A 22,799-nucleotide genomic window follows, 5' to 3' on the forward strand; every position below is an offset into this window, starting at 1 on the left:
GTTTTCTTAAACATCAATGATCTCTTAAAAATGCACTTAACATCATACTTAAAAAACTTTGTGGCTCCTAAATTACATGATGACGTAACCACCACGTATTTTAGTTTACACCTTTCTGAAATAGGCGGTTAATAAAAACAGTTTTATGAAATTTAAAGTAAAAGGTTCCACTTCCTTCTATCGCTCGTTTCATTGAACTATCATATTTTTTTACAAAATAAGCTATAAACTTGGTAATTTGACTGAGTTGTTTTCTTCAATAGCCTTAGAACAGCAACTAGAAAACGAGCACGAAGAACGCACCACTTTACTCCGTGAGAAACATGAACTGGAACGTCGTCTGCAAGCGGCCGCTGACATGGAAAGACAAGACCGGGCAGGAGACGAAGCCTTGTTGCAGCGTCTCAAACGTGACTTGAAACGCACCAAGGTCTTGCTCAAAGACACCCAAGCCCAACTGGAACGTCAAAAAGCTGAAACTCCCGGCAAAAATATGATCAGACAATTGAAAAACCAACTTGATGATTTGGAGTGTTCTAGAGCGATTGCCATAAAAACCAAGCAAAGCTTGGAGCACGAGCTTCTGGAAGTGCAACAATTGCTAGAAGACTCGCACAAACAAAAATCGGACGCGGAAGATCGAGCTAACGCGTTGCTGCGCGAAAAATCTGATCTTCAAAGTCAATTGGAAGAAAACGAAGAAGAACTGGCTGAAGTTTTGAAAAAGTACAAGGCCGCAGTTCAGCAAATGTCCGTCGACCAAGTAGCTTTACAAGAACAAGTTTCTTTGGTATCCGAACTGGAGGTCGAACGGAATCATTTGAAGGAACAACTAGCCGAACTAAGTTCCCGCTTGGAGAGCGCCGAAAGCATGGGTGGAGCATCCTCCAATTTGCTTTACAAGAGATCCGAGTTGAAGGTGAAAGAGCTGGAATCCAAGCTAGAACTGGAACAAACCACGAGGTCTAGACTGGAAGTACAAATCACCAGGTTGAAGGAGAATGCGGAGAAGTTGCAAGCGGAAATAACAGCGTCGAAAGTAAAAGAACAACAGGCGCAGGACCAAGTGAGGAAGTTACAGCGACAGCTTAGGGAGGTTAAGGAGGAGCTGAATAAGAGTTTGGCCAAGGAGAGTGAGGTAATTATAAAGAAAAAGGAGCTGGAGAAGAGGTGCGAGACGTTGGAGGCTGAATCGGCGACTGCTCGAGCTGATTTGAGGTTGGCGTTGAAGCGGATTGACGATTTGCAGTCAGCCATACAAGGGGAGCTGGAAGACAGTATTTCCAATGAGTCAGACAGGTGAGTCGATAATCTGTTTCTGTTTGCTTACGTGTTCATTTGTAATCTGATTGAAATGAAATTTTGGGAATATGTATTTAATGTCGCAGGAATATGTGGTAAAGTAGTATTTTTTTAAATGAAATCCATCATTACCCTGATTTTTGTCAGAGGACTCTTACAAGTGTCCTAACCCTTAGAAAAATCGTTTGTAATGGCCAGAAGTCTCTAAATACTATCAAAAACCTCCTGAAAATTGTCCGAGGACTCAACAAGTGTCCTAACCATTAGAAAAATCGTTTATAATGGCCAGAAGCAACTAAATACTATCAAAAACCTCCAAAAAATTGTCAAAGGACTCAACAAGTGTCCTAACCATTGTAAATATCGTTTATAATGGCCAGAAGCCTTTAAATACTATCAAAAACTTCCAAAAAATTGTCAGAGGCTTTTACCAGACTCCTAAACCTTACAAAAACTGTTTCAAATTAACAGAAGCCTCTAAATACTATTGAAAATCTCCTTACACCCACAAACCTCCTAATAAGGTCCTGCGTACGTTAAAAATTTGAACTACTTACATATTCCATCTGAAAAAATGTTCTTTGTTTAATGGCATTTTAATTAACGTTTGCTGCATTTTGAGAATTAATAATCAAACTAAAAGAAACAGCATTACAAGCGCTAAACACGACCAAACCTAAACGTGCCTCATGACGTCACACGACACTCGTCGTTTTGGCGCGCTTGGTTTGCCTTTAAACTTCAATTGCTGCTAAATTCGTTATGCCTTGTCAGAAATAGGAAACACTTTGCAGAATCGTTTTTCATATGTAAATAGTTCAATTAATTTTCAAGTGAGACAGATCTAAAACATCTCTTACATTCTGTATTAAGTGAGTTTTAGGGCCATCATAAAGTTTCCATTCTATTTTAGAACGTAGCAACACGCTGGTGATGTTAAAATTTGGATTATATTTATAGTGGTTGTTGTGACATTTTTCCCACATTATTTCTCCTAAATCTTTTCTAATCCCTTTTCCCTAGTCAAATTATTCCTGATTATCCTTCTTTGCGCCAATTCCAGAGTATTTCTAAACAAATTATTTGTCGTAGTGATGACGATAGTTTCGGTTCTGACGAATCCGTCAACACCTTCTTGGCCAATCACAAGCTCGGTTCACCAGTCAGAAATGACAAGTCTTCCATTGTTAACGACGCTAGAAGGTAAGTTTCTCCACCTTCACCCACTTACCTTTTTTAAACGTTCTTTTTTTTTGAGAGAAGATTGTCTTCCTCTACTAGTCGTTCCAGCACCTCCAGCAATTTGGGCAAAGATTCCTCGTATGCCTGAGTAAAGGAGACTCTCTGCAAAACGATTTCTATGACGTTTTGTAGGAGGGGCGCCACGTTGGAGGACAACGTAGTCGTTGAGTTTGTCTAGAGCCAAATTTGTAATCAACGAATTTCGTCACAATTTATTTTTCTTGTCTTTTATTATCGATGCCTAAAAGTAAATCAGAGCAGTAACCTAGACATGTTGTGATAAGACTGAGTTAAGACGTAAATTAGACAAGAGGTTAGTTAATTTATTTGTTGATTGAAGCCTCCCTTCCAGTAAACGAGTACTTACGATAATCAAAAGGATTTTAGAAATGCGGGGAGGTTTTCGAAGAGAAATATCATAGTTGCAGCCTTAGAGTTGTTTGTTTTTTGTCATTTAGTAAAACCTGTACATAAACTTAGCTTAGCTTGTAATTAATGTGAATAGCCTGCTACATTAGGGGACGTTTTATATACATATACATTATATATGAAAAGTATTGTACCTATTTTGAATTGAAATCGCGTAATTTGTACTTGTATAGGTTATAAGTTTAATGTTGTGAAAATATAACTACTGTTTATCGAACTAATTGTGTCAGTCCCCCCAAAACACCTCAAAGTAACTTAAATACGTTTATTTACTAATAAATCCACTACAATATTCTCTTACTCTTCTAAATCTAAAACATATATTTACATACAGGGCTAATAGTTATAATTCACACTGTATTACATTGAAACTGATAGGTGCGATCTTTGAAACCGTTCTTAATTTAAACGGTGCGTATCATAAAAAAATGTCCGGTAACTTATTCAGTAATTTGGCCTTTCTTGCACCAAGGCTCAAAAATGTTTGGTGATTTATGTAAACAAATCTAAGTCTAGAGTCAGAAAACACTGAAAAAGTCACTTTTTTACTTTTTGTGTGGGAACACTCAAACAACAGAGTGCGAAAAAGTATTACTTTCCGCATAGTTATTTAAATACATTTGAATCTATCAATATCTAAAATTTCCCATTCCAGGTAAAGTTTGCTGAACAAACCTTTATTACCTTACCCAAACTGATGATCGATGGGATTGTCATTTTCACTGTGACTACATATACTTTCGATGGTAACGAGTTTTAAAGTGTATGGTGTAAACGTAATTTCTTTGTTGTTTATGCGTCGATTACACTTAACTTAATGGTGATAGCTTATCGGAGATAAAATAGTAAAGAGTATAGGAAATTACTCTTCATTTTTGAATTGCTATTAAGATTTAGACAACTGTGACTTAAGACAAAAGTGAAGCTGTAAACGGTGCAAAACTTCTTGACTAAATAATGTTTTATCGAGTATTTAAATCACCGTCTTTCAGCAAATTGCAAATTTTGGCTTGATAAATTCATTCCAGCCGCAAATCTGCGGTGTAAACTTTAATAATAATTAGACTGCGATGACTGAAAACTGGAACTGATGATTAAGCCACAGTGTCGTTTTAACAAGGTTTACATAACCGACTTTCTAAGGTAATGAGTTTTAAAGCTTTCAGGTCTTAATAACTGTGGTAAAGTTTTAATAGAAGAAGATCAAATCGTTGAAAACGTCGACATTTTCGATAATTTTCACTATTTTATAGTTTTTTCAGTGTTTCCTGACTGGATGCTCCAAGAGTTTATCAATACATTTAGCGCACAAAAATATTTTTTTTTTGGTTGCTTTCTAAGACAGTCTTGAACAAAAATAGTTAATATTAAAGAGGGTGGTCCAGTTTTAAATGTCAATAATTCATCATGCGATAGCCCATCAAATAATAAGTTGACATGCAATTATGTCATTTTTGTAAAAAATGCTTCCTTAAAAAGATACAGTCTCCGGAAGAGCAGGATTACTTAGTACCAAAATCTACTTGAAGTAACTTATTACTTTACTTCAAGTAGATTTTGGTAGTAGTACCTAGTAGTTTACTGAAATACTTTTACAAATGGAATACTTGTTCAAAAGTCACTAGTATATTTTAAATGAAGTACCTGTGCTTATTACTTAAAAAATGTCTATTAAAATAAGTAATACTTATTACTTATAATTTGTATTGGAAAGTTTTTATTGAATTTTTCAAAGAATTGAATCAAAGTTTCACAAGAGACATCGATCTTTCTTTAAATTGAACAAAGAAATTTAAAAACTTCAATTTTTGGGAAATATCCATGTTAGCGTAGAAAATAGAGTGGAAAAATGAACATCTTCATTTTGTGTTAGAACGCTTACTTAGCACAAATCGAGGAATTTAAGAACAACTGGTGACAGTCTGGTGGTTTCCTGCAAGCTAAAATGTCAAAAAGTGTTTGGAAACCACTGATTTCCCACTCATTTCACTCATAACATGCTATGAACCCTTGCCTAAACCTTATTTGGTGTTAGAACGCTTATGTTGCACAAATCGAGGGATTTAAGACAATTTAAGAACCACTGGTGACAGTCTGGTGGATTCCTGCAAGCTAAAATGTCAAAAACTGTTTGAGAACCACTGATTTACCACTCATTTCACTCATAACATGCTATGGACCTTTGCCTAAACCTTATTTTGTGTTAGAACGCTTATCTTGCACAAATCGAAGGATTTAAGAACCACTGGTGACAGTCTGGTGGTTCCCTGCAATCTAAAATGTCAAAAACTGATTTCCCACTCATTTCACTCATAACATGCTATGAACCCTTTCCTAAACCTTATTTGGTGTTAGAACGCTTATTTTGCACAAATCGATGGATTTAAGACAATTTAAGAACCACTGGTGACACTCTGGTTGTTTCCTGCAACCTAAAATGTCAAAAACTGTTTGAGAACCACTAATTTTCCACTTATTTCACTCATAACATGCTATGGACTCTTGCCTAAATCTTATTTTGTGTTAGAAGTTAGAACGCTTATCTTGCACAAATCTATGGGATTTAAGACAATTTAAGAACCACTGGTGACAGTCTGGTGGTTCCCAGCAATCTAAAATGTCAAAAACTGTGTGAGAATCACTGATTTCCCACTTATTTCACTCATAACATGCTATGGACCCTTGCCTAAACCTTATTTGGTGTAAGAACGCTTATCTTGCACAAATGGAGGGATTTAAGACAATTTAAGAACCACTGGTAACAGTCTGGTGGTTTCCTGTAAGCTAAAATGTCAAAAACTGTTTCTGAATCACTGATTTCCCACTCATTTCACTCATAACATGCTATGGACACTTGCCTAAACCTTATTTGGTGTAAGAACGCTTATCTTGCATAAATCGAAGGATTTAAGACATGTATCTACGTCACTTAACAAGTTTTACAAACGTCATTCACATCACATAATGAGCATTCATTTTATAAGTATTTGTTTAAAATTTAATCAAAATTGCTCGAAAAACAGGGTCTGACAGTTGTAGCAAAAAAAAAAAAAAACGATTTTTTAAACTAAATTTTGGAGGAGTTTATCTTCCTTAGGAAACGTTTTTCAGCAAATCAACAGCATGTCAACTTATTTTTTGATGGACTATCGGATAGTTGATTATTGACATTTAAAACTGGACCGCCCTGTATAGTTTATTTTTTTAACGTAGGTACTAGTGAACGATACGTCTTGTTTGAAATCAGGCACTACAGTTTGACCGTTCCGTTCAGTCTACTAAACGAACAAGCTAAAATTTGTACTTGTTTTAAGGGCCTGTAACTAAGAATTTTCTGGTAGTAGGTACTGTATGGAGAAATTAATAAATAATATTTTAAAATTGTTGCGGTTAAACTCTAAAGTACATTACAACTTACACGTGTGTAACTGCTAAACATTAACTCTGTTCTACCAAGTACTTTTCGATTTTTTTTAAAACTTTTTTTTTAAAGACTATCGTCGTTCAATTCGTCGATACCTCCTCGTTTACATTAGGTACGTGTTAGCACATCAAAAATGTCACTTTTTCTCTCGACTATTATTATAGTGATGTTTTTTGAACGAAAAACACATACTTAAATAACCAGATACCCAATACTTGAACAAGCTTCTCCTAAAAGTCAAATTGCATGCGCAAGACAATTACAGCTTATCCAAATATTATAGGTAAAATAACTAATTCAATGTCGAATTTTTAAACGTCATTAAGCACACCGATATAAAAACTTTGCATTTTACCGCTTTAGTGTACTAATTTACTAGTTTTATCTAACACACAAGTTACTTTGTAAAAATTACATCAAATATGCGCAATTTTAAATAAAATTTGCTTTATCATTAGCGAAAACTCAACAATGCTGCCGCCAATATTATAAGAAAAATACTTTTAACAATTGTTTAACGTTCTATATTCAATCATCTGTAAGTATACAGTGTGCCCACGATATAAATATAAACAAATGGGTTTTTTAAATTTTGCCATTTTGAAAAATGATCGTAAGGCAAAAATCAAAGTAAAATCTGTAATAAAGTAATAAAAACGTAAATTTTTTACTTTAAAAATGCCATTTTACTTTAATTTTTCGCTTTATATTATTAAAATCACTCAAATTGAGTAGTACTGACGTTGTGATTGCAAAAACTCTAAAAATTTTAGCGTATTTGAAAATTATTGAAATAACATAATTTAATTTTTTAACTTATCGTGAACACCCTTTGTAAGTAAGCTCCAAATACATTTTTTTTCGTCTGATATTATTGAATATAGAACTCAGACTATTTAAGTTATATTCTCAATAGTTTATTAATACTTATCTTAGTTACCATTAATTTTAAAATATTAATATTTATAACAATATTATATTTAACATTTAAAGGTATCACAAAAAATATGTCTCTTCAATTAGTTTTCTTTAAGATAAAAAAGAGATATTCTTTCTTAGGTATTTTTGTTTTTCTTTCCATTTTTTTTATTTTTAAAGTGAGAACGTGTGTGTGTTTGTGTGTGGAGATATTGATTTATGAAAAAGACAAAACCGTGCTAAGTATATACATTGCAGTTTTCAGAACCGGATATTTTTTGAGGAAAAAAACTAATACTGATAGACGCGGTTTTGTGCGATTATCGTGATATTTTTCGTGTATACAGGGTGAGTTTTTGGAAGTGTCCAACTTAACCACTTGTAAGATTACACTTTAAATTACTCATCCTGTAGAACCACAGCAAAATTGAGGCGAGTCCAAATGGTCCCAATAAAACCTCACAAGGCACCTACAAAACTCACTATCACACTTACACCTTTGAACTGACCCTCATATTGCTGTGGTTTAGTTTTAAGAGGGTTATTTCAGAAAAAAATTAAGAGTGCAAAAGCAAGCCAAAATTGTTTACAAGAAACAATTCAGACTTGGCCCTGGAGAGGACTGGGTAGTTATGTTATTGTCACATAATTGAAAGTTGGCAAAATACTAAATAAAGTAACTAACAGACAAAGACACCGCCACCTTAATTTTAAAAATAAACCCCATAAACCGAAAGAGTGTTACCAAAAAGCTTATTCGGGCTTAAGCCTGTGCCACTGCACAATATTCTGTCTCGGTTTCGTGATCATATCCTGCCAGTGTTTCGTTTCAGATGCCCCGGATCCATTTTTGCCTAAACGATAAATTACAAGATTGATATTAGTACAATTTCCAGTTCAACAAATGAAGAAAAAATGGTATTCTTACCGGCCAACAATATTCGACCTATCAGCTCGTTTCGGCCAATATTGTCGAAATCCATGACCATCACATCCAGGGAACATTCCCGGATTTTCTCCCAAGGAACGTTGAAACTGAACGTGTCGTTAAATACCGGGTTGAGGGTGCATTTGTAGATTGCTGTCTTGCGTTTTTCCACTCGTTTGTCGCCAAACTGGAGCCACACTTTTACATAAGGATCTGAAACAAATTTTAATAGAAAACACAAAAGAAAAGAGAGAAAAGTTGACTGTGTAACTTAGTCAATTGAAAGTTAGGCAAAAATCAATCAAGCATTTCAAATATTCAATGGTAAAATTAACCATACTAGTAGTTCAATTAATTGTGCGTAAAACGTAGTACATATGTACGATGGGACGAATAAAAATCCAATTTAAGATCCTTGGGACTCAAACTTCAGCCGTGGGCGTAATCTTCTCCTTTCAACCCTTGGCACTCGATTGAAATAACAAGATTGAAGAGAACACTTTCTAGCAGGTTAATATGTTTACCTACAACCGTCAGTGTAAATAGTCAATTACGCACAGTTTTACGGCATTCTTACTTCTGTGTCCCTGATAGAAAATGCAATTACAGAAACTCGAACATATCACCAGGATAGCAGAAACGCGGGGAGGTAATTTTAGTTACTCCTTGTACTTGGCGTATTCACCAATTCTCAAAACAATACTTCCTGCTACTTCTGTGTCCCTGATAGACAACCCAATTTTTACAGAAAATCCAGCAAATTATCAGGAGAGCAGAAACACGAACGAAAAAAAAAAATAGTTTCTCCTAATACTTGGCGCATTCGTCAGTTCTGAAAAAACTATATTGACCTCCTGCTACTTCTGTGTTCCTGATAGAAAACACAATTTTTACAGAAAATCCAGCAAATTATCAGGAGAGCAGAAACACGAACGAAAAAAAAAATAGTTTCTCCTAATACTTGGCGCATTCGTCAGTTCTGAAAAAACTATATTGACCTCCTGCTACTTCTGTGTTCCTGATAGAAAACACAATTTTTACAGAAAATCCAGCAAATTATCAGGAGAGCAGAAACACGAACGAAAAAAAAAATAGTTTCTCCTAATACTTGGCGCATTCGTCAGTTCTGAAAAAACTATATTGACCTCCTGCTACTTCTGTGTTCCTGATAGAAAATTAAATTTTTACAGAAAACCAGGCATATTATCAGGAGAGCAAAAACACGAACGAAAAAAAAAATAGTTTCTCCTAATATTTGTGGCATTCGTCAGTTCTGAAAAATCTATATTGACCTCCTGCTACTTCTGTGTCGTTGATAGAAAACCCAATTTTTACAGAAAATCCAGCAAATTATCAGGAGAGCAGAAACACGAACGAAAAAAAATGTTCTCCTAATACTTGGCACATTCGTCATTTCTGAAAAGACTATATTGACCTCCTGCTACTTCTGTGTTCCTGATAGAAAACACAATTTTTACAGAAAATCCAGCAAATTATCAGGAAAGCAGAAACACGAACGAAAAAAAAAATAGTTTCTCCTAATATTTGTGGCATTCGTCAGTTCTGAAAAATCTATATTGACCTCCTGCTACTTCTGTGTCGTTGATAGAAAACACAATTTTTACAGAAAATCCAGCAAATTATCAGGAGAGCAGAAACACGAACGAAAAAAAATAGTTTCTCCTAATACTTGGCGCATTCGTCAGTTCTGAAAAAACTATATTGACCTCCTGCTACTTCTGTGTTCCTGATAGAAAACACAATTTTTACAGAAAACCGGGCATATTATCAGGAGAGCAGAAACACGAACGAAAATAAATAGCTTCTCCTAATACTTGGCGCATTCGTCAGTTCTGAAAAAACTATATTGACCTCCTGCTAATTCTGTATCCCTGATAGAAAACCCAATTTTTACAGAAAATCCAGCAAATTATCAGGAGAGCAGAAACACGAACGAAAAAAAAAAAAAAGTTTCTCCTAATACTTGGCGCATTCGTCAGTTCTGAAAAAACTATATTGACCTCCTGCTAATTCTGTATCCCTGATAGAAAACCCAATTTTTACAGAAAATCCAGCAAATTATCAGGAGAGCAGAAACACGAACGAAAAACAAAATGTTCTCCTAATACTTGGCGCATTCGTCAGTTCTGAAAAAACTATATTGACCTCCTGCTACTTCTGTGTTCCTGATAGAAAACACAATTTTTACAGAAAATCCAGCAAATTATCAGGAGAGCAGAAACACGAACGAAAAAAAAAAAATAGTTTCTCCTAATACTTGGCGCATTCGTCAGTTCTGAAAAAACTATATTGACCTCCTGCTACTTCTGTGTTCCTGATAGAAAATTAAATTTTTACAGAAAACCAGGCATATTATCTATCAAAAGAGAAGAAACGCAAGGGTGTGTATTCTTGAAACGAGTATTCTTGAAGGGAATTATGAAGAAAAACCTGTAGAATGTGACCGGAACCCGCCATTGTCAGCTTCTTCCGTCACATTCTATCAACACTTCTCTTGAGAATTTCGTTCCCTGCTTTCAAGAATAGGCCCCAAGGAGGTAAATTTCTGCTACTCCTGATACTTGCTTTATTTGTCAAATTATCAAGAATGCTAAATTCACTTCCTCCTATACTTCTGTGCTTCTGATAGAAAACCCAATTTTCCAACATATCATTAGAAGAGCAGAAACACAAAGAGGTAAATTTCAGTTACTTCTGGTACTTGCTTAATTCGTCAAATTATCAAGAATACTAAATTTACCTCCTCCTAGACAGGGGTCCGGATTTAGACTGTTTTGACAGGAAAACCTCATTTCCAGGCTAAATAGAAAAAAAATAGTATACATGACTAGAGGTCGATTTTCGAGAAAAGATTAATGGCAAAAACCGTATTTCGATATCTTGTCAGTTCGCGGCGCTAGAGGGCGTTTTTCAAATTTTGCGCATATTGAAAATTCCTCACAACTTTTTTGTTTATTAAAATATCGAAGTGAAACAAAAACATTCGTAAGGCACTTTTTCGATGTGATTCCAGTGGTTTGTCCAAACCCAAATTTTAACAGAAAATCGAGCATATTATCAGGAGAGCAGAAACACAAGGAGGCAACTTTTAGACACACACAAACTCGAAATATTGGCTTGTCAAATTGAACAAGGTAATAACAATTTACAGCACAAAGATGAAATTATGATGATCCATTAAAGTAATCAACCAAGACATTCTAGACTATCAAATACTGAAAATCTTCACCATCATGTAGTAGTACAAATTTGCTTTAAGGTGATTTCTAACATTTACTAGAATCTGGAGAAATTTGAGACATTCCTGTACGATTCTTTGACGCAATTCTATTAATGAGGTAGGTTAGGTTGTTCCTCTCAAAAATAATGTTGACGTGTCAGAGGGTTGTTCAAAATATTCTACAGGGCTCCTAAAAACGTCTCGTTCATTTTCGATGGGCCACCCAGTATTTACCTTTTGGCGTGGGTCTTCAAATAACTGCCAGTTATTATGGGTCAAAGCAAAAGGTGTCATTTACAATAACAAAAAAGGTATTTTAAGTTTTGTGAATAGAGCTTACGTTGTAGGACAAACATTTTTTAAACAGCTCTTAGTTAATGAGCAAAAAACGTTGTCAGGAAAATTTGGCAACCATCGGAGAACTTTCATTAATTCATCATATAAGGAACTTTTTTTGTATGATGAATTAAAATATATTAATTTTGTTTGTCACTCACTAGCTCCATAAAATTAATCGCAAATTTGGACGGTATGATTTGTATTTAGAATCAGTCAGTTTTAAATCCAAAACACTTGGAAACTTTTACTGAGAGAAAGTCACTGAATATTGTTATAAAAATAAAAAATATGTTATAATTGCATCAATCACTTACAAGCAGGCACGTAGTAATATAACAACGGAGGAAAATCTGTTGTGTAAAAAGCAAATAACAACTGCCCTGAAAATGATGCAGCGCTTTTCCAAATAATAATTGTAAGCCCTGCAGGACATTGTTATATAGCATAACTGCAGTTTGGTCATTAGCACACTACAAAAAGCTATTTTAATGAAGAACGTACATTAATTAAATGATAATTAACTTAATAGTACATTCTATGATAAGTGTGGTAAGTAAGTTATGAAAAAATTACTCTGAATTATGTAAGTTGCGAAAACAAGATTTTACACTTGGTCGTAGGTAAAGTGTAGTACGTAGACACGTGCAGAAACCATATTACTCTTGAAATTCAGAAAACAATTATTATGTGTCTCTGGCCTTCTTTTACCTTTAAAATCAGTAGGTAGGTACACGAATACTGCTCTATTAACAGTATTACACACATACGTAAACGAAAATACACGGTTGCGATTCTAATTGCCATTTACTGTTTCATTCGCGACGCGGGATTTTCCAACAGACTTTTAATCTTCCATTAATTATGAAAATGCACTCTGCCAGGGCTGGAACACTTTTCCGTTAGCGCGTAAAAGCATAAAGTTATAACGAGATCTGAAAAATGTTGGAAAGACGATCTAAACACATATTGCTAGACCTGAATGACCAATTTTCCGGTAAATCACATGTTACAAAAGCAATTTTGGACGAAAAATATAGGACCATATTAGCGGAGAAGACGGATTATGACATCTTAAAAGTAGGGCATAAATTGCCGAAAGTTGTGTGCAAGTAAAACGGATCGATAGATCCCCGGGCTTTTCGTGCTATTTCTCATGTATTTGTATTTTTCTGGGACTTACCAGATTTTCCATTGATGTCTTTGGCTTTTAAATTGCGTGCCTTGAGCAAGGTTAGGGTAAGAACACTGTTGCTCGGATGGTAGCACAGAGAGGTAAGCAACTCGCCACACTTGTCCTTTGCCGGAGGTTTCAAAGCTTTCCAGAACGAGGGCTTTTCACTGAGATCAACCTGGAAAAAAGTCAAGCAATTTTAAATTAATAATCTCGAGTAACCGAATTGGAATTCATTCCTCTCACTCGTTAACAAACCGAAAAAAAGCAAAAATTTCCTTTTGAAGCAAATTCCCAAGCGTTTTAGGATTAAAATTCGAGCCGGCAAATTACACGATCCAGAAATCTTAAAGCTGCTCTTTTAGTATTCCATTTCTTATTGCACCCCATTCAAATTGAATTAAATTTAATCCGGATTAATTCAGCCAAAATGGTAGTTTTTGACATGCAGAATTGGGTATTGTTGGAGTTTACTAAGTTTACTATTTCTGTTAACTAAGAATTTTTTAAATTCCGTTAGTTGTTATGTTTAGTTAAATAATTTCAAATGTCATAGATAAAATTTTAGTTTTCATCTTTCTCTCATAGTAATTTTATTTGATTTTCAGTAAAACTTCAGCAACTTTGAGCAAATCATTGTCTGCCAAACACAATTCGCAAGCTTATTATCGCACTTAGCCAAGCCAAAAATCAAAAACAGGCAACTTCTCAGGACCGGAACTGGCTTAAAAGCCATCCAACCCAGTTCTGGAACTAGTCCAACATTTTAATGGATGGCATTGTTTGGCTTCCCGTCGCCAATTCCAATTTTAAGGCGTAAGTCTTCATGATTCAACTTCGTTTAATATGCTTATTATGCAGCAACAAGTTCTCTGAGAGTTTCCGAGTGCCCTTTACAGTTATATTTTAAAAGTTGTCGATTTGAGGTAATTGTCTTCTCTTGAAAATTTACGATCGTTTCTGATGGTTTTCTTGGAGGTTTCTAAACTTTGACTGTAAAATTGAGCAATTTAGAAACGGGTGAGCTTAAATTATTCGGAATTAATGGCAGTATTATTCACTAAGGGAAGTTATTACGCAAATGTCTGTCTTTTAGCTCAATTATTTCAGTACACTCTTCCGCTTTTCTCTTCTGACACTTACTAAAATCTTCTTTCAAAATTTCTGGGCAATAAGGCAGCTCGAACATTTAAATTTCAAGGCAATTACCTCTCTCCTCTTTTTTCTCCCTATTTTAAGGTATGTTTCTCTTTATAATTGTGAGTTCTTTGGTAGATTGTATAATTTTACAGCTCCTGAGGAACGGGTACTTATGTGCCCGAAACATTTAGAGCATTTTGACCGTTACCTCTATCTATTTGAGTGCTAAATTGTGGAGAAGGTTGTGTGATCATTCATCAATTTAAAATTCTTCTTGCAAATTGCTTTTAGTGGCCGTATGAAAGTTTGCACTTTTAAAGTATTTGTTGGTGTGTTGCGGCCAAATTAAATACATGATTTTTCTTTACTGTTGTCGACGTTTCGACCCCTTTATTTCGGTCATCCTCAGGACAAAGTGTAAATCTCTTGTTTGTCATTTTTTAAAACTAAATTAAAATTAGACGGCCACATTATCTTACAGATTAAATGATCAGATCATTAAGCAGGACCAGTTGTTAGATACGATATTAATCACACACACACACTCTTCTGCTCTTCTATTCTGACGCTTAAAAAACTAAATTCGACTTCTTTAAAAATTTTGGGGCAATTAGTCAGCTCAAACATTTAAATTTTGGGGCAATTACCCACCTCTATCAATTCAGCACCCTTTTTTCGCTCTTCTTTTCTGACGCAAAAATAACTAAGTTTTTTTTTCTTTCAAAATTTTGGAGCAATTAGCCAGCTCAAACATTTAAATTTCAGGATAATTAGTCAGCACACTATTCCGCTCTTCTTTTCTGACGCAAAACAAACTAAATTCTTCTTTTACAATATGTTTGAACAATTACCCAGCTCAAATATTTAAGCTTTGGGACCATGAGCCAGGTATTACATACCTAGTACATTTCAGTACACTCTCGTTTCTCTTCTGACGCTAAAAAAAAAGGATTTTTTTTTTTAATTTCTGCGTAATTATCCAGCTGAAATATTTAAAAATTGGAGCCAGCTTCACTATTTCAGTACAGTCTTCCGCTCTTATTTTCTGGCACTAAAAAAAATAAATTCTTCTTTTTCCAACAAAAGTATTGTTTTTTTAGGTTGTCGAATAAGAAATTTAATGAAGAATCCAAAAATGTACTTGAAATAATCATTTTCTTATTCCAATTAGACTTTAACAGCGATTTTGTTCATGACTGTCCTTTCAAACTGTGTTTCTGTCAGTTCAAACTTTGACACCGCTTTTCTCCCTGTTTGTACTAATTTTTGTAGTGTTTTTTAGGTTATTGAATAGGAATTTACTGAAGATTCCGAAAATTTGCTTAAAACAGTAATTTCCTTATTCCAAGTGCGCTTCATCAGCGATTTTCTTCATGACTGTCCTTTCAAACTGTGTTTCAGTCAGATCAATCTTTCACACCGCTTTTCTACTGGACTGTAACAAATCTCGTAGTGTTTTTTTTAGGTTGTTGAATAAGAAATTTAATGAAGAATCCAAAAATGTGCTTAAAACAATAATTTTCTTATTCCAAGTGGGTTTTATCAGAGATTTTGTACATGACTGTCCTTTCAAATAGTGTTTCTGTCAGTTCAAACTTTGACACCGCTTTTCTACCTGACTGTACCAATTTTTGTAGTGTTTTTTTGGGTTATTGAATAGGAAATTTACTGAGGATTCCAAAAATGTGCTTAAAACAGTCATTTTCTTATTCTAAGTGGGCTTTATCAGCGATTTTCTTCATGACTGTCCTTTCAAACTGTGTTTCTGTCAGTTCAAACTTTGACACCGCTTTTCTCCCTGTTTGTACTAATTTTTGTAGTGTTTTTTTGGGTTATTGAATAGGAAATTTACTGAGGATTCCGAAAATGTGCTTAAAACAGTCATTTTCTTATTCTAAGTGGGCTTTATCAGCGATTTTCTTCATGACTGTCCTTTCAAACTGTGTTTCAGTCAGATCAATCTTTCACACCGCTTTTCTACCGGACTGTACCAAATCTCGTAGTGTTTTTTTAGGTTGTTAAATAAGAAATTTAATGAAGAATCCAAAAATGTGCTTAAAACAATAATTTTCTTATTCCAATTGGACTTTAACAGCGATTTTGTTCATGACTGTCTTTTCAAACTGTGTTTCTGTCAGTTCAAACTTTGACACCGCTTTTCTCCCTGTTTGTACTAATTTTTGTAGTGTTTTTTTGAGTTATTGAATAGGAAATTTACTGAGGATTCCAAAAATGTGCTTAAAACAGTCAATTTCTTATTTCAAGTGAGTTTTACCAGCGATTTTGTCTCTGACTGTTCTTTCAAACTGTGTTTCTGTCACTTCAAAACTTGACACCGCTTTTCTACCTGACGGTATCAAATTTTGTAGTGTTTTTTTGGGTTATTGAATAGGAAATTTACTGAGGAATCCAAAAATGTGCTTAAAACAATAATTTTCTTATTCCAATTGGACTTTAACAGCGATTTTGTTCATGACTGTCTTTTCAAACTGTGTTTCTGTCAGTTCAAACTTTGACACCGCTTTTCTCCTTGTTTGTACTAATTTTGGTAGTGTTTTTTTGGGTTATTGAATAGGAAATTTACTGAGGATTCCAAAAATGTGCTTAAAACAGTCAATTTCTTATTTCAAGTGAGTTTTACCAGCGATTTTGTCTCTGACTGTTCTTTCAAACTGTGTTTCTGTCACTTCAAAACTTGACACCGCTTTTCTACCTGACGGTATCAAATTTTGTAGTGTTTTTTTGAGTTATTGAATAGGAAATTTACTGAGGAATCCAAAAATGTGCTTAAAACAATCATTTCCTTATTCCAAGTGGGTTTTATCAGAGATTTTGTACATGACTGTCCTTTCAAACAGTGTTTCTGTCAGTTCAAATTTTGACACCGCTTTTCTACCTGACTGTACCAATTTTTGTAGTTTTTTTTTGGGTTATTGAATAGGAAATTTACTGAGGATTCCGAAAATGTGCTTAAAACAGTAATTTTCTTACTAAAAGTGGGTTGTACAGACGATTTTGTAACGGTCAACTTGATAAGGATTTTTTTTTATTTTTTGTTGCAGAACGAAGAGTTTCAACACACTTCTTTTCAATTATAAAATAATACATTTTTTTTCGTTCAAAATTTTGTGACCACTAGCCAGTACAAAGTAACAAAGTTTCAAAATGAAACTAATAAATGGCCGCCGCATTAATTCAAACAAACCATACAATTCTCCCATTAATTAGTCGCGATGACGACATTTTACGTTCTCCTTTTGTTCAAATTCAACTTAATTAAATTGAATTAATTCGAACGGCTCGCTTTTGGTAATCGCACAAGTAAATGTCACGTTATCCCGCGCGTTTTCCCGGTAATTACTTTGAAAATGACCGAAATTTCCCGCCGTGAAAATGCGAATTAGGACGAGCGCTATATATTTTTGCGGCTAAACTGGAAAAGGATAAATGCGAACCGCTTAAGGGTAATTAATTTCCTGGAATCGTAATTTGTGCCCATAATCGCCACTACCTCCCTAAGGAGAAAAGCTCCGCAGTGTTGCGATTAGTTTTTGCTGCGAGCGGTGTATAAAAATCGCTTTTTTTAGTCATTTTTAGGGTCAGGATTTAAAAAATTACTAAAAGTTTCAGTTCAAACAGGGTGGCCAAAATTTGAGAATTTACAGTTGGGACAGTTTCAGTAAGTAACCTACAGTTACACAGTCTTATGAGTGAAAACTATGACAGTTGCGATATTTGTATTATTCGAGTTAGTTGATATAAAAACTAGTGAGAATAATAAGGTATTGATGTTTTTGAACATAACAACAAAAACAAAAATTGTTGTTCACGTTCATCTGTATTTTGGTGTAGCTGGTTTTCGTTTCTTAAACTTTTCCCGGATAAGAAACATCAATACCACTTACTTAAACCGGAAGTTCCCCTTTTCAATTTTTCCCTTCTCCTTTAAATTGCACGATCTAAACGCTCCATTTAAATGTCACTTGATAAGCAAGATAAACAAGAAATTGCTCGTTTTTCACTTACCTGACACAACGGTAAAAACACTTCCCCTATAGAATCGTCCCTGGAGAATCTGTCGTAATCGAAGACGTGCAAATGTAACACTCTCGATTGTAATTTCTGAATGGGGAATCCTTCAAAGTAAAAAGTCTCGTTCCATCTCGGATTAAGGGTCCTCCTCTTGATCTTGGTTTCTAATCTATGTTTCTTATCGGGCAGTAGCGTAACCCTAACGTAAGGGTCACTCGTGCCCGATAGATCTTTGGCTGGTAAATCTTTACCCTGGAAAAGTAGAAAAAAGGTGGTCTTATCTTGATAGTGAATGATATTGAAGTAGTAGTTGGTCAGAAATGGATTAATCAATTTAAACGAGATTAGAGAGATCTGAAATAAAAGCATCTATAATCAGTGATTAAAATTTATGTTTAAAAACTGTGATTTTAAGAAAAGTTTCGATTTGTTAGTGTACAGAGTTCAAAACTTCAACTCAGATAATCTGTTCATAAATCAAAAATTCTTCTCAAGTAGCTGTTAGAAATTGAAAAATACTACTGGAAATATCCGAAAAAAATCAATTTTCTGGAAGTCCCTTTTTTCTCTAATTCAGTTAAATGATATAACTAAAAACAATTGGTACTTTATAATTGCCACAAATGAATTATCATTAGGGCACTGCTTATAATAAATTTTTTTATTTTCAAATTGAGCTTTTTCTTCTGTAAACGGTGCTGTGTTGATTCAATCCTACCAAAAATGACAAAACAGTATTTCAATCTCTAGGGTCTTTTACAAAAGCTTTAAAAACCTTTCAAAAGTTTTTTATAATTGCCAAAAAACTCTACGGTCATTTTGGACACCGGAAGCCTCTAAACACTATTAAAAGCCTCCTAAAAATGTGCCCTACACCTTTCAAGTATTTTTTAAAATGACCAAAGGCCATTTAGACGCTTCCAAAAATGTCAGAACACTCTAAACACTACTGAAAGCTTTCCAAAAATTTGCTGGAAGCCATTACAAGTGGCCTACACTGTACAAGATTTTTTTAGGTGCTGAAGGCCTCTAATTACTACTTAAAACCTTCCAAATATTGACAAATTCCTCTACAAGTGGTCTACACCATACAAGATTTGTTTTAAATGGCCAGAGACTTTTAGAGATTTTTGAAAATTACTAGAAGCTTATAAAAGAGTCCTAAATATTCCAAAGTGCTGGAGGAAGTAATTTTGAAAATATCAGAGTTTTCTAAATACTACTTAAAACCTTCCAAAAATTGAAAAAAACCTCTAGAAGTTCCCTACACCTTCTAACAATTTGTGTAAATTTTTAGAGGCCTTCAGAGACATTTTGGAAATTACCAAAAGCTTCTAAGAGTGTCCAAAAAATTTCAATAGTGCTAGAGGCCCCTAAAGTAATTTTGAAAATGTCAGAAGTCTCAAAATACTACTGAAAACCTTAAAAAATTACCGAAAAAAAGTGATTTTGAATATGTCAAGACCTTTAAAATCATCTAGAAAGTGCCAGAGACATCTAAATAATATTGAATCATTTCTAAAAATTTACTAAAAGTCTCTAGAAGTATGCTTCTATGAAGTCAATGCCAGGAGCCTCTAAACATTACTAAAAGGTTTTTACAAATTTTCTAAAAACTTCGATAATTGTCCTATACTTTCCAAAATTTTTTAAAATGTCCAGAAGTCCTGAGAGACGTTTTAAAAACTACCAGAAGCTTAAACATTATATTAAATTTTCTAAAACTGCTAAAAAACTCTATAATTCTACTAAAAACCTTCCAAAACTTGTCAGAAATCGCTGGAATCATTTTGAAAGTGCCAGAAACCTCTAGAATCATTTAGAAAGTGTCAAAGAAGTATTATTGAATCCTTTCCAAAAATTTGCCAAAAACCTCTTCAAATGTACTTATCTTACCATTTTTTTTAAACTGCCAAAAAACTGTAAAGTCAGGGCCAGGAACCTTTAAAAACTTTTTACAAATTTTCTAAAAACCTCTATAAAATTGCGGCCTTAGAGTCATTTAGGAAATTACCAGAAGCTTATAAAAATTTATTAAATCTTCCAAAAGTGCTAGAAGCCTTTAAATACTACTAAAAACTTTCCTAAACTTGGCACAAATCGCTGGAGATATTTTAAAAATGTCAAAAGTGTTTAGAAACATTTAGAAAGTGTCAGAGATTTTCTAAACTTACCAATTGCATTTTCGAATTTTCAGTAAGTTGTGTAGTTTGCCAAGGGTCTTAAAATACTACTGAATAACTTCTAAAAACTCTAAAAACGATGACGGTTATATATTCTAAAAACTTCTAAAGGTAACACCTCAGAATTCAGCATTTCAAAATGACTCGCACAGGAAATTTTTACCCACGTAAATGAAATGTAACGAAAATCTTTTAGGTTTCATCTGTTGATTAGGCAAAAACAACAAGACAAACATTATACGAAGTAAATGTTATAAATTGAAAATATAAACCGGTTAACATAGAAATTAATATGCACTCATTCTTCACATACTATAATTCAAAAGCTTAATAACCACCAAATTCCCAGACCTTAAACCGGCGGTAATCCAACAAAGGATGAATTTATAAGGCAAATACCGGTTCTAATTTAAAGCAAAACCCATTAATCAACAGGAGGGCGAAAGTAACATAAAGCAAACTTTTACACCCTCGCGAAACTGTCGACCGATTTATTTAGGTACGCGAAACGTTAATATTTTAGCAAATCCAATTTTACGATAATGTAATATATTATTATGACTTGTCGATTTCGGCTTTTGTACATTTTAAATTTATACTCCGCGTATAAATATCGCGCACGTATTTAAATGGAGGGAGAAAATAAACATGTATGTAGCTGCCAAAATAAGCCTCGAATTTATATTGTCAATAATGATTTTTAGGAGTTAACGACAAAACGCATACATGAAAAACAGCCAAAATACAGAATAGAAATAAACACTTTAACAAATTGTCCCAAAGTTTCTCAAAAGTATCTAAGGTTTAAACAATCATTATAGAACAATACGAGTGGCTTTGCTAAAATAATTTGTACTTTAAGTGTAGGCAGTTAATAGGTATCTTTAATCTATTTAAAAACTCTCAACCCTCATCGCTTTGAAATCATCAATTATTGTCTCAATTTTTTTATTTTTATGATCTTAATAAATATAGGTATAATATAAAAGTCTTTTAAAATTGAATTTTGTCAATATTATTTTAGTAAAGTTTTAATAAAGAAAATGATCAAAGCTTTATTTAAAACAAAGCAATGAAATTGTGATAACCGTCCATTATTTACCAACTTGTAAACTTTAGTTTTTATTTCAAATTGAAACTGCTCAAATCTGGAGGCAAATAAATTTTATTTTTAGCTTTGCAATACGTTGGTCTATTTTGTGTAAATCACATCAATGCATCACTGCTTTACAATTTGTAGTATTAATAACAAAACAAACAACCGGGACAGGACAAAGTAGAGGAAAAGTTTTATAAATTTGATGTAGCCATAAACTTTTTAAACTGATTTCATAGCTGATTCTATATGAACTGTTCTACTGGAAAGTCAAGGTATAAAATAAACTATTGTAGTAAGAGTTTTATCAATCGTTCACACATTACCAAGTTGTTGGGCCAACCTTGACCAAAATTTGACCTAATTTTCAAGTCAGTGACAAAATGGGTGCAGTTACAGCAAAACGGACACCAGGTTATTGTTATCCGTGCTAGGATTAGTTAAAATGGCCACCTTGTCACGTCTAAATCCAATATGGCGGCGGTCAGTATTGTAGGTCACTAAAAACTTTCATTTGGACAAAATTTCGGTGCATTTTTGCAAAAAAATTGTTTGATTATTAAAAAAATTCTGTATTGACACGTCATATGAACGTAAACATAACACGTGACGTTTAGTGGGCACTGCTATGTTGCTCCGTTTGGCCGCTAGAGGGTGCCAAACTTTCTTACTTTTTGACATTTTTCTAAATATCTCGAAAACGGTTCTAGTTAGCAGTGTGAAATTTTTTTTACCCATGAATTTTTTTGGAATTTTTTTTAATTTTGAGAATCTCTTTTAACTGCCTTAATTAGCTTAGGTTAATGGTGGAAATGTAACGTAAAGTGTCATTTGTTAAAATTGCATTTTTTATGGTTGTCATGTCTTGAAAACTGCCAAAAATGCTCTAATTTCAAAATTAGTAAAAATGGTCACCTTGACAGGTTTGACAACAAAATTTTGTGTCTTTAAAAAGCCAAGATTAATTTAACTGACACTTGTATAAAATAAATAAAATTTTAAAAACTAAAGTTTTTATACTGATGACCTTTATCTTGGACATAAAACTAAGTCCGTCAATTTGCTCTAAAAGTGCTTGTATTCTAATAAAATTCTAATAAATCTAAAAATAATGTAATAAAAGTGAGTAATAAAGTTTTTCATTTTCATTTATGAAGCAAATCATAAATTGTCATACGTAACTGAAATCAAAATTAAACGCACTATTTTGACGTCTAAAAGTCTAATATGTCGCCCGTAAGAAAAAAGAAACTTGATGATGACTGCTGAAAGACGAAACGTCGGGCGACAAATATAAAACTGTCATCGTTTACCTGAAAAAAAGTGACAATAAAAACGTTCTTTCAATTTTGGG

The 22,799-nt window shown here is 33.8% G+C and overlaps 2 protein-coding genes across 14 annotated transcripts in view; one reads left to right on the forward strand and one right to left on the reverse strand.

The window, feature by feature from the left end:
* The window catches only part of Mhcl (Myosin heavy chain-like), a 115,935-nt gene extending 112,745 nt beyond the window's left edge, over positions 1 to 3,190 (forward strand). For all 7 annotated transcript variants that reach the window (XM_081974747.1, XM_081974748.1, XM_081974749.1 and 4 more), the window contains 3 exons: positions 264 to 1,299; positions 2,395 to 2,505; positions 2,566 to 3,190. In XM_081974747.1, coding sequence (XP_081830873.1) covers positions 264 to 1,299; positions 2,395 to 2,505; positions 2,566 to 2,632 — 1,214 coding nt within the window. In that variant the 3' untranslated portion in view covers positions 2,633 to 3,190. The remainder of the gene's footprint in view (positions 1 to 263; positions 1,300 to 2,394; positions 2,506 to 2,565) is intronic.
* Syt7 (Synaptotagmin 7) overlaps positions 1 to 22,799 on the reverse strand; it is a 233,725-nt gene that overhangs the window by 20,053 nt on the left and 190,873 nt on the right. For 6 of the 7 annotated variants that reach the window (XM_081974767.1, XM_081974765.1, XM_081974771.1 and 3 more), the window contains 4 exons: positions 18,161 to 18,418; positions 13,004 to 13,172; positions 8,244 to 8,456; positions 3,225 to 8,169 (listed from right to left, as the gene is read on the reverse strand). In XM_081974767.1, coding sequence (XP_081830893.1) covers positions 8,069 to 8,169; positions 8,244 to 8,456; positions 13,004 to 13,172; positions 18,161 to 18,418 — 741 coding nt within the window. In that variant the 3' untranslated portion in view covers positions 3,225 to 8,068. Of the gene's footprint in view, positions 1 to 3,224; positions 8,170 to 8,243; positions 8,457 to 13,003; positions 13,173 to 18,160; positions 18,419 to 22,799 lie in introns of those variants that run through there. The other variant, XM_081974766.1, reaches the window with a different exon arrangement.

The sequence above is a fragment of the Ips typographus genome, linkage group LG3, assembly GCF_016097725.1.
Source record: "Ips typographus isolate SLU linkage group LG3, UJ_Ityp_2.0, whole genome shotgun sequence".
NCBI classification, from domain to species: Eukaryota; Metazoa; Arthropoda; class Insecta; order Coleoptera; family Curculionidae; genus Ips; species Ips typographus.